The 12,332-nt window shown below is 40.4% G+C and overlaps 1 protein-coding gene across 1 annotated transcript; it reads right to left on the reverse strand.

The window, feature by feature from the left end:
• Positions 1 to 2,666: 2,666 nt before the first annotated feature.
• LOC142442214 (uncharacterized) lies at positions 2,667 to 10,619 on the reverse strand. The gene is made up of 3 exons (XM_075543502.1): positions 10,587 to 10,619; positions 9,944 to 10,070; positions 2,667 to 5,970 (listed from the first exon to the last, which is right to left on the reverse strand). The coding sequence occupies exons 1-3, from the start codon at positions 10,617 to 10,619 to the stop codon at positions 4,877 to 4,879; spliced, it is 1,254 nt and encodes a 417-aa protein (XP_075399617.1). The 3' UTR covers positions 2,667 to 4,876.
• Positions 10,620 to 12,332: the final 1,713 nt, after the last annotated feature.

Consider the following 12,332-nt stretch of genomic DNA (forward strand, 5'->3'; position numbering starts at 1 on the left):
GAAAGGGGGGACCGATTACAAGGATCTACATGTGACCTCCTCCCTAGGGGACGGACAACAGAAAAGGAGGTGAAGGGAGACGCCGGATAGGGCAAGATATCACAAAATAATAATCTATAAATTATCAAGGGCTCCTGAGGGAGGCGGGAGCAGGGAGGGAGGGGGAAAAAAAAAGACCTGATGCAAAGGGCTTAAATGGAGAGCAAATGCTTTGAAAATGATTAGGGTGAAGAATGTACAGATGTGCTTTATACAATTGATGTATTTATATGTATGGATTATAAGAATTATATGAGCCCCTAATAAAATGTTTAAAAAATAATAACCTCAGGGAGAAAGTGGACTTGCAGGGGTGCTAAGGCCCCACAGGAGCCTGGATACAGACTGCAGTTAGAGCTGCTGTGCTGACCACTATGGAAGCTCCACTCCCCATGTTTGGAAATCTGCAGAGACAACTCCAGGTAACACTCCTGACCAATCGTCTGAATGCTTATGACCAGAGAAAATGTTACTGTGTGCCCCACAGAAGTTGGAAGACAGTGTAAGCCCAGGAAACACCTCTTCTGTATGTGATGGGTTGCTGTCAGCAGGGGGCTCAGAATACCCATCACCCACATAGGGTACTAATCCATGGGAAGAAAAACGACCTTCTTGTGATTTCTGTGGGTTCCTGTAACCCCACAAATAAACTTGTTAGGAAACACTTTTATTCCAATATTAAATATAGAATATAACAAAGTGTCTTTTATCCCTTCCCAAATATTCTGGAACGTTATAGGGGAAAGGAGTTTTAGGGATGACATATACTTGTTTCCCTACATGGTCAAAGGAATGACAAGATTCAGGTAGGCTTAGTCTTGATTCCATTGCTTGGTAAGGATAGAGACTGTCTTTAATTTCACCAGATCATCTGTGTACTTCTGATGGTAATGGATGTAAAGCTACATTCAACTTAAAATCTGCACAGCTGTCCGCATGACTGGTAGAGTGAAGACCTCAGAGAGGGCTGTGTTCTCCCAAGGACTCCACCAGCATCGCTTTTCGAGTGTGAGTGCCAGAGGCAGGGGCCCCATTCAGCCCTTTCTACTTTTACATACCATTCACCTCCCACACGCAAATGCCTGACTAGAACCCAAATGAAACCACAGCACGCATGGACTTAAATTCATATTCCTTCTCACCAGGAGAGCATTTTCTGGGTGTCACGGATCTTATCCACATGAACAAGAAGCATGTGTGGGTTTTCCTCTTTCTGGCAACTCAGGAAGGTGAGTGGTTCAGGGAGTCAGACATGAAGTCTGGGAGTGCAGCATCCGAGCACATGACTCACTGGGTTTCTCTCTATCCCCAGCTGTACAGGCCCAGGTGCAGCTACAAGAGTCAGGCCCTGGACTAGTGAGGCCCTCACAGACCCTGTCTCTCACTTGTGCTGTCTCTAGATTCTCTTTAACCAGCTATCATGTGACATGAGTCCACCAGACTCCAGGAAAGGGTCTGGAGTGGATTGGGATAATATGGGAGAATGGGGGGGCACGAAGTATAATCCAGCTCTCCAGTACTGAGTCAGCATCACCAGGGACACTGTCCAGAACCATGTTTATTTAAAAACTGAGCTCTGTGAATCCTGAGAGCACAGCCATGTATTACTGTGCAAGATACACAGTGATGGGAGGTCATTGTGAGCACAGACAAACTCGGTTTCAGCAGAGACAAGGGAATGAAGGCAGTGAGGCTTTACTATCAGAAATTGTGGTTTCCCTACCTTGTCAGCACTTCTCCAGGGACCACTGTGCATAGAGTCTAGGGAACCTTCATGCATCTGACCATGCCTTCTTTTCATTGGAATGGGTTTTGTCTATCTTTCACCAGGCAGATTTCAGAGCACTATGTATTGCTCAGACCTCAGTTTACAATCCAGATACTACCTACTGCCATTTGTTGTCAAAGTTAGAAATATTTAATGCAGTAAAAAAAATGATCATGTTGAGTCTCAAATTTTGTGCACACCCTCAGATATATCTTGAATTTTTTCATTCTAATGAATACTCACTAGTGCACATTGTGCGATAATTTCCTCTTAGAACACCCTAAAAAATATTGTCTATGCCAATACTAGTGTTAGGAAACAAATAATTATTAACAAATTCTCAAAAAACATGAATTCAAAAGAAAAAGTACAAAGTGAGGTAAGGGTCTTGCTTCATTTTTCTGCAGGTAGATATCCATTTTTTCTGGCACCATTTATTGAAGATGGCATCTGCTTCCCATTTAATATTTTTTGGGTCCCTTATCAAAGATAAGTTGCCTGTATGCTGATGTTTTTATTTCTGGGTCTTTGGCTTTTTTACATTGGTCTGAATATCTGTCATTAAGCCAGTACCACTCTGTTCTGACTACAGTAACCGTAATGTATGTGCAAAGTTCAGGTAGAGCAAGCCTTCCGAATAGCCTGATTTAAATACTTCCCCTTTCCTCAGTAAAGAAAGCAGCCTAAACCCTGTGGAATATCTTTATTGTCTTTGAGCCAGATTTTTTTTTACCAGTATTTTACTGTGGTATATATCTCAATATCAAAATCTATATAAATAGCTATGTCTGTAGATTATACTTCCTTGAGCTTGTGCCCTTTCTGCTACTTTTTCCAAGTGCAGTGGACTTAGAGGTTAAAATCCTAATGTAGTTTACTGACAGAGAGAAACCAAGGAGGTATTTGCGAAGTCACTATATTGCCAGAAACTTCCTTCTGTGTGACATCACTGGTATGTGATGTCATATGACTACCAGTGGAGAGTTTCCCATCTTGACTGAATTTAAGGCTTTTACATTTTGTAGATTTACGCCAAGAAAACTTAGAAACACAGGTAAAAGTTTGTTACACACTCATTACAGCTACCTGGTAACTATCCTACAAGAAAGCATTGATGAGACATGAGCTCTTCAATTTTTTAAAAAACTTTTTTATGATTCAAAACTTTACAGAGTAAATTGAAGAGAAACCCCATGTATGTGGTTGCCACATTCATACATTGATTGCAATTCCCGAGACATACCAACCTTCTTCCCACTTCAGCCCTCCTTGTGTTTTTATATTATTCATCCTTCTTTCCTATTCCTTCTTGTTTTCAAAAGTTCTTATCCATAAGCAAATGCTGTCCTTTTGATTTAGTATCGTTGATTGTTCTAAGGAGTATATACCTCTCAGATGTAATTCTTCCCCTCTGAGCCTGTAAATTGTTGGGCTGAAATCTGAGTCAGAGGAGTGAGTACAGATCCAAGAGTGAAGAGTCACCAGAGGACATAATCTGGGGATTCCAAGTCTACATCAGGTCAGTAAGCCTGATCTATTTTATGATTTTGGTTTGTTCCACTTTCTTCTCCCACTCAAATCAGGACCCTCTTTTGTGATCCCTTTAGAGTAATTAGCAGTGGAAGCTGGGCACCATCTAGTTCTTCTTATCTCAGGGTTGTGGAGGTTGAAGCTCACTGTGGTCCATTCATCCTCAGGATGAATTGTTCCCACACATCCTCTCTTTTCTTTATTTTTATTTTATGGTAATTCTGTGCTGTCTCCGGCAGGAGGGGGAGGTAACAAAGAACATGCAAGTGCGGCAGGCACAACTGGCAACTAGGTGGGCACTCTACTGGTTGGTACATCTGTTATCCAAAAACACCAGGTTCAGCTCTCTTTCAGGCACTGAAAGCTGGAAGAGCATACATTCTGTGGAAGTCTGGAAAGTCATCTGCCCCCAAAATGGTGGGCCATGTCAGTAGAGGGACAGCAACACAGAACATGGGTACCCATGTGGTAAGCCACAACTGTCCGTTCACACACTTGGCTCAGGACAAACTCCAGCACCTCTTCCTTTGTTTTTAAAACTTTATTACACTAACACCAATGAAAGGTTTTCTTGTTGAAAATTTCTCATGTTTAATGAGATCTGACTTCCACATATAAAATGTTCCATTTGATGTTCCATTTAATTCAAGCAAAGGGCTTCTTTCCTTGTGAAATCTCTGATGTGCTGTAAGGCATTGCGTCTGGCTGAAAGCTTTACCACACTCACCACCTACATAGGGTTTTTCTCCAGTGAATTTATAGATGAGTTTTCAAATTTCCTTCATGAATGAAGTTTTTGCCACATTCACTACTTATATGGGGTTTCTCTCCAGTATGAGTTCGCCAATAAACAGTGAGTCCATCCTTCCTGAGAAAGGCTTTTCCACATTGACTACATACATGGGATTTCTCACCAGTAATGAGAAGTCTTCTGGATAAACCCTTTGCCACACTTACTACATACATAGGGTTTTTCTCCTGTGAATTTTTATATGAGTTTTGAGATTTCCTTTACGAATGAAGCTTTTGCCACATTCACTACATTTATGTGGTTTCTGTCCAGTATGAGTTCGCTGATGAACAGTGAGAGAAGGCTTCTGGATAAAGCCTTTTCCACATTCACCACATACATGGGGTTTCTCTCCAGTATGAGCTCGCTGATGCTCAGTAAGTTTACCCTTTCTGATAAAAGCTTTTCCACATTCACCACATACATGGGGTTTCTCTCCAGTATGAGTTCGCTGATGAACAGTGAGAGTACACTTCAAGGTAAAGGCTTTTCCACATTCACCACATACATGGGGTTTCTCTCCAGTATGACTTCGCTGATGAACAGTGAGAGCAGTCTTCTGGATAAAGCCTTTTCCACATTCACCACATACATGGGGTTTCTCTCCAGTATGAGTTCGCTGATGAAGAGTGAGACCATCCTTCCTGAGAAAGGTTTTTCCACATTGACCACATACAAAGGATTTCTCTCCAGTATGAGCTCGCTGATGCTCAGTAAGTTTACCCTTTCTGATAAAAGCTTTTCCACATTCACCACATACATGGGGTTTCTCTCCAGTATGAGTTCGCTGATGAACAGTGAGAAGTCTTCCTGATAAAGGCTTTTCCACATTCACCACATACATGGGGTTTCACTCCAGTATGATTTCGCTGATGAACAGTGAGAGAAGCCTTCTGGATAAAGCCTTTGCCACATTCACCACATACATGGGGTTTCTCTCCAGTATGAATTCGCTGATGACCCGTGAGACCATCCTTCCTGAGAAAGGCTTTTCCACATTGACCACATACATGGGATTTCTCTCCAGTATGAGTTTGCTGATGAACAGTAAGCATACACTTCCTGATAAAAGCTTTTCCACATTCACCACATATGTGGGGTTTCTCTCCAGTATGAGTTCGCCGATGAAAAGTGAGAGAACTCTTCTGGTTAAAGCCTTTGCCACATTCACAACATACATGGGGCTTCTCTCCAGTATAAGTTTGCTGATGAGCAGTGAGATCACTCTTCCTGGTGAAGCCTTTCCCATATTCACTGCATACATAGGACATGCCTGCCACATGAGATTCCTGATGTCCCTTGAGGTATGACACACTGTGGAAAGTTTTCCCACATTGCAAACATTTATATAGCTTTTGTCCTTTGTGACTTTTTTGATAATGCTCATTGAGTTTGAACACTTTCTTGAGTTTTTGCCCACGCTGACTGCATTCAGAGTCCTCGATGGAGGTTGTCCCACATTTACCGCCTGCGTGTGGTTTCTCAAGTTCATCAAACTCCTGATGCTGAATGCATTGTGACTTCATGAGCCTGGGTGGTTCACACTCAGCGAATTTTCTTTCAGTACAAAATTGCTCGTGTTCAATGTGGAGAAAAGTTTTCTCATCTTCACTGAGCACAACTGACTTCTGTATTTTGTTGCTTCTGTTCTGATTTAATTCTAGAATGATTAAATCTGATTTTACAATTTTTTCATGTACTTCAAACATCTCGTAAGCTTCCTTTGGAGGAAAATTATTTTTATGCTGAGAATAGGTATTAAATTTATAGCATTGTTCTATTCTGTCCATGCATCTTTCACATTGTAAGTGCTCAAGCAAATGATCATCATCTTCCTGGATTCCTATAAAAGAACAGAACAGAACATTGACTATTTTCAACATATTGGTTTACAATACAGCCCTTAAAATACGCATTGATACAAAGTAGATCTTTAGTGACAACCCTCTTATATGAATATAAATAAAACACTATGCTTAATGTTTATTGCCCATTGAACGAAATACAAACATGTAAACAATCCAAATGATAAAAATAGTTATTATAGAAATCAGGTTGGATATGAAAGTGATAAATGGGCACAGATTTGATATTTGCTTAAAGATGTACATGAATACATAAAACAAACATAACAGAAGGAAGACATGAGACCAATAGACCACAGGAGTGATAAGACTTGCTAATTCCAGTTGGTAGAGGTTAGATGTATTCATTGCATCAATCTAACTGAAAAACAATTAAGTACTAGACAAAATTGGGAATGTGAAACATGCTGAATATTCTACTTGGGAGAAAACCATTTTTACAGGTATATATGAAAAGGATTATGGAACAGAAACACATTCTTTATGTGTATGGAGCCTGTATTCTAGCTCACAGCACTCATCTTACAGTGCTGTCCTGTGGTGGCGTGCAGGTTGCTGTGATGCCAGAAGCACTGCCACCCAGTGTTTCAAAGACAAGCAGGGCCATCCATGGTGCACAGGTCTTAGTGGAATCTCCAGAAATAGGGAAGACCTGGTGATCAAACATGGACCCCTCAGGTTTGATGGCAATGAAATAACACTGAAGAAATACTAAATTCTCAAAGTACAGTCAACAGTAATGATGTGGATGGAGGAAGAGCTTTGGGGACCTTCAGTGCTTGACATGGCATAACTGAAAATGAGAAAAAAATAGCTGCAAATATCCTCTAATAATTGGAAAATGGCATACATGCAATATTATAATGAAAAATTTGCAAGTTGTCAAGACAAAACGGAATGGTAAAAAATTGATAGTATATGTATTATTCAACTTTAATAGACTGGTACTAGCTCTTCTTAACTAGATAATCAAGTGGTTTATAAGGCTGAGATTGACAAATTCAAGAAGATTGGTATCACATTCATTATCCAAAAGAACACTGCAATATCTTCCCTGATGTATAATTTTGTCAGTGGTAGGCTAATATTCATATGCCTGCAAGCAAGACCATTTAGTACAAGTGTTATTTAGTTTTGTGCACCAATTAAAGCAAACGCAGAAGCATTCAGATTTGTAAGTTGGAGAAGAGTCCCAGTCACATTCTCTCAATTAAAAATCATCCCCACAATACCCTCTCATTATAGTGCTACCTTAATGATACTTCATACAAGCATATGACTAATTACTATCTGCCAGCAGCTTTAACTACGAAAGCAGACATGTTGTTGGTATTGTTCTCCCTGCTCAGGAGACAGTTACTCTACTCCAGCTACCCTCAGCACTGGTCTTAAGTTGCTCATCCAATTATTTCAGGGATCCCCAGGGTAAAGATCCCGCCTACCTTGTTAGGTAGGTAGGTGTCTGCCTGTGTGTGTGTGGGTGGGGTGGGGGGGGGTGAGTGGGGATGGGAGCTGCATGCCCTGAGTTTACATAAACTGGTGAAAGAATACAAAGCCCATTTATATCTGCCCTTCAATTACACAACTGTCCCTTAGGACCAATCCAGGGGGCATTAAAGAGACAAAGGGATAGTTGATTCCTTGAGTGACAGCAACAAAGGGAACCTGATTGCTTTTAAAGCTAGGCATCTTTCAGCTGAGTAGCAAGAAGTCAGGCACCTGTAGCAGCTGTACACTAACATCTTACTGGAGGACAGTTCTGGGGAAAACTCTATCTGAAGATTGTGCATTAGCAGTTCAAGCTTTGGAGCTTGTGGAAGTTTTCTTCCAACACTAGTACTGGTCTCCCAAGCCCTATGGTCAGGAGTGTAGAGATAAGGCTGCTCACACTTTCATCCAGGTTCTGTTTTCCACAATAAAGAAATTGAGGGGTGAGGGGTTAAAGGAGAGCTGAAATCAGGAATTTAAGAAGAAAATGTACTGTGGTAGCAATTGTACAGTACTGCTCCATGTAATTGAACTACTGGAAGTTATGATATCTATAAGAGCTCCCAATAAAATATTTTAAAAAATATATTGCACAATTTACATGAATTTTTCAGCCTGATATTGATCAACCATACAATCATGTACACTGATGAATGTAAAATTTGGGGAAAGTATCAGTAGTTGGAAAATGTGATCTTAGTAATAGAGATGATGCGCAAGTTTACTGATAAAATTTTGAGACTACTGATGAATTCATAGCAAATTCCTTATTAAACACCAGAAATGGAAACTACACATATGGATCTTTCGGAATGGAACAAATGAAAATCAAATCAACCACATCTAAAGAAAAAAATGGTGGAGACGCTTTATTAGTCAAAACACGCCCATGGGTTAACTATGGAACAGATCATAAATTGCTCAAATCCAAGTAGAAGCTATCCAAAGTAGCTAGAGCACAAAGCTTAGAGACTATGTAAAGAATAAACTTGGGGAATAAAAGACTGACTGAAGACTAATGACCGAGACCAGATGGGATGTGGGATGACATGAAAGCCAACTTCCATATGGAAACCAAAAGGCTACTCAAAAGACAGAAAAGAGAGCAATATTGAATATACTATGCATTGCTTGAATAACTAATAAAATCTATTGGAATATCTTGCAAAAATGTTCTTTACAAGCAGCAACGGTCATCTGTCGTGTATTGGACCTGTTAAGAAGTAGTGGGCCTAAGGAAGGCACACTGTATACTAAGGGATCTACAGCAGACATGTGCGTAATGAAAAAAGCAAGAATACAAGGTGGTAAAAATGCCCTTTCCACTTAGAAAATTACTAGAGGTATAGACAACTTAAAATAAAAATCTTACAGGTACAAAAATATTGAAGGTACGGTGCTAAAGTATGTTCTAAGCTGATAACAATTTTCTTGCTAGGAAGACGATTTTAAATACCTAAAAATAACAGAAGTCATAAATGTGTTTTAACAAGAGGAATAAAATATGGAGAAACATGTCTGTTAAAGAATTCCAGCAGAGAAGGCAATTTGACCATCTCTCTAAGAAAACAAAAAAAGAACTGATATCATCTACATGAAGAAAAGTTTAAAGGAACAGGGCAACAAATGAGAAAATGGACACCAAAACCTTTAAAGAAACTCCAAGGGGGGAAGCTAAGGAAGCAGAAAGGAGACCCGTTTATGGTGGGAGCTCAAGATCCAAGACGGTGCTGCATACTGCAAATGGCAATCCATTCTGACTCAGTAGGGGAGGAATGTGCTGTATTCAGAGGACAGTTACAAATTCAGAGTTCTCTGTTTGGAGAGGTATGCAAGAAAGATTTTCATAGTAAAGTGGAAACATAAAAGAAGGGAAAATTTCAGAATGTTAAAGAAAATTATGGAAGCAAACATACAATAGTATAAAACAAGAAAATGGAAATCTAATCTCATTGGAGCTACAGGTGTACTTCTCTCAACATCTTGGACAAGTGAACTCTCACATTCAAAGTAGCACTTTCGGACCCCTATCATAGATAGGAGGCCTTCTCCCTGTTCAATCAACTACCCCAGCCAATTCCCCTTAAGGTATTTTGACCACGCATCTGAGAAAATTCCACTATAGTTTGCTTCTAATACCAAACACAGTTCTCTTGTTCCAATTGAGAGAAAGCTTCTGGGGTGACAAGTAGATAACCTGTTATGAGAAATTACAGAATCCTACACACCAACATTAACGTAAAGTTTGCAAAGCATGCACTTTTGTATTTCTAGGAAAATAACGTTCAAAGGAACAAAGTAAATAGTGTTCTCTCAAGGGTAGAAGACCTAACCCACTAACCTAGGATGAGACAATGCAATGAGAATCTACCTCTTTGAGAATACCACAAACACCGCAAAGTTTTTAACACATAAGACAGGAAAAGCCAGTGACGAGGTCAATGACTTGAGAATTCTTCTCACCAATGGAAACCAGGTTGTGATAGTTCTCCAACATCACATCCTTATATAGGGTTTTCTGAGCAGGGTTCAGGAGCTGCCATTCCTCCCGGGTGAACTTCACAGCCACATCGTTGAATGTCAGTGGTTCCTGTAGTAAGGGGAGTTTATTTAATAGAGTATTTTACATTTGAAGATTTTAAAAATATATCTTACAGTAAAGAAAGCAAAACAGTAATAAAAACTATTGTGGTAGCTCATTCCATAATGTGTCATTAACTGAGGACATGGTAGACAATATACTTACCTTATTTCTACATTCACGACCATCGGCCCAGAAAACTAGGCCTATTTTTAGAAAGATCTCCAGTGTTCTGAGAAATAAATGTTTTCAAATATACATTCTCCAGGTCAAATAATGTGCCCCCAACAATAGCTAGCTGTACATTAAGGAGCAGATTTAAAGAAGCTCCCATAGTAAATGAATCATTTCTGTGCCTGGCTACTTAATTATGCCTGAAAGTTATCTGTAGGTCTGAACAATCAGGCTCTAGAGCCAGCCCAACATAAATGCAGGAAATCCCTGGAGAGGGCACAGGGCCGGTTTGAAGTCAACTAACACTAGGTCAAGATGGTAACTCAGCATCTTGCTTGTTTATAATCTTACCCGCTTAAGATATGACCCATTAACTATGTACATGCTAACTGCATGACACGAACGCCTTATGGAAAGGTCTGTAAGCTCCATTATATATACCCATTGGAAAATATATTCACTCTCTCAGGCCTGACATGGGAAGAGAGCCCCTGTGTCCGGCTGTCTGCTCTCTGTCTTTTAATATTTCCCACAATTGCAATGTCACTCCTGAGGATCACTTTTGGAGTGTTGGGGACCCCAGTGTCCGAAAATAATGCACCCACTCATAAAATTAGAATTTTGAGCTCCAGTGACATTATCTGAATGTTCTAGCAATAGCTCAGCTTTATAATCACACAAAGTAGATAAACACCTGCTTGTTATTAAATGGAATTAGGGTTTCTACCGGCATCACCATTATAAGAGGCTCGGTACCTTCAGTGGCAATAAGTATCAGGAACAGGGCAGATGGCGGAGGTCAAACATACCTCACCTCTCCAACATTTTTTGTCAACACTAAAAAAAGTCAGTCCTTCCACACCACTCTGTCTCACTTATGGGTTTGATAATCTGTTGCTGTGGTCACAGAACACTCAATAGATAAAAGTGGTCTATTAATGAACAAGGTACAACTCGGGATCAGGAAAAAGAAGCCATAACTCAGAACCAAGATCAGAATGTTCATAGACATAATCTCCCTTCCTGAGTGCAGAACAACTTTCTAAGCTCTTAAAGGCCACCTTAGGACAAGCTCCTCTTGACAACCTTAGGACAAATTCTCCTCAGCCACCTTTGGACCGAATTACCTTAACTTTAATTACAAGGTCCTCTTGAACTTGCCATCTTTCACCACATGCTCCCCAAGGGGCCCCTCCTAGTTCTGTTGGGTGGATCTCTGGAGCCTTCCTAATCTTGCCTACGCAGGGAAGGTGCTAGGTTGGCCCAAGAAGCCATCTTATTAAGAGGGAGAGAGAGAACTGCCTGCAGGCAGGGTTTGAGAGGAGACAGTGAGGCATTAGCCTGTCATCTGAGCTGTTGATTTGGGTTTGTTAGCCCCTGCAGCCACACAGTTCAGAAGGAACCCATGGATTAGGGATTTGCAGCTTCCAGAAATTCATGAGCCATTTCTTTGAATGACAACTGCGAGCCGCCTGTGTGAACTTACATGAGAGCTTCCCCCACTCCATGAGTCAACAGCTTGCTGTGTGACCTTCCCATTTGGGTTCCTCAGCCCTGCAACCTATTATCGGACCAGATTCAACAACTTCACCTTGTGAGGCAGTGTACTGTTGTCCTGGTGATCTGGTTCATCAGCCTTAGCAAACACATCAATGAGAAGTTTCCAGAACAGCGGTTCTCAATCTATGGCTCTTAACCCCTTTGGGGGTCGAATGACACTTTCACAGGGGTCGCCAAAGACCATTGGAACACACATATTTCCAATGGTCTTAGGAACCAAGATACCACTCCTCTATCGTTATTCAGGCAAGTCCACTCACATGCAGATACGCCCACATATGAGTACCGGGTGTGAAGACTATTACCCATGCTACACATGCTTCAAAACAAAATTTCATTTTTTGTCATTAGAAAGAAATATTTCACAACATATAATTACATATTGTTTTGTGATTAATCACTATGCTTTAATTACGGTCAATTTGTAACAATGAAAACACATCCTGCTTACATTATGATTCATAACTGTAGCAAAATTATACTTATGAAGTAATAACAAAAATAATTTTATGATTTGGGGTCACAACGTGAGAAACT

This window comes from Tenrec ecaudatus, chromosome 3, assembly GCF_050624435.1.
Source record: "Tenrec ecaudatus isolate mTenEca1 chromosome 3, mTenEca1.hap1, whole genome shotgun sequence".
Lineage (NCBI taxonomy): Eukaryota > Metazoa > Chordata > Mammalia > Afrosoricida > Tenrecidae > Tenrec > Tenrec ecaudatus.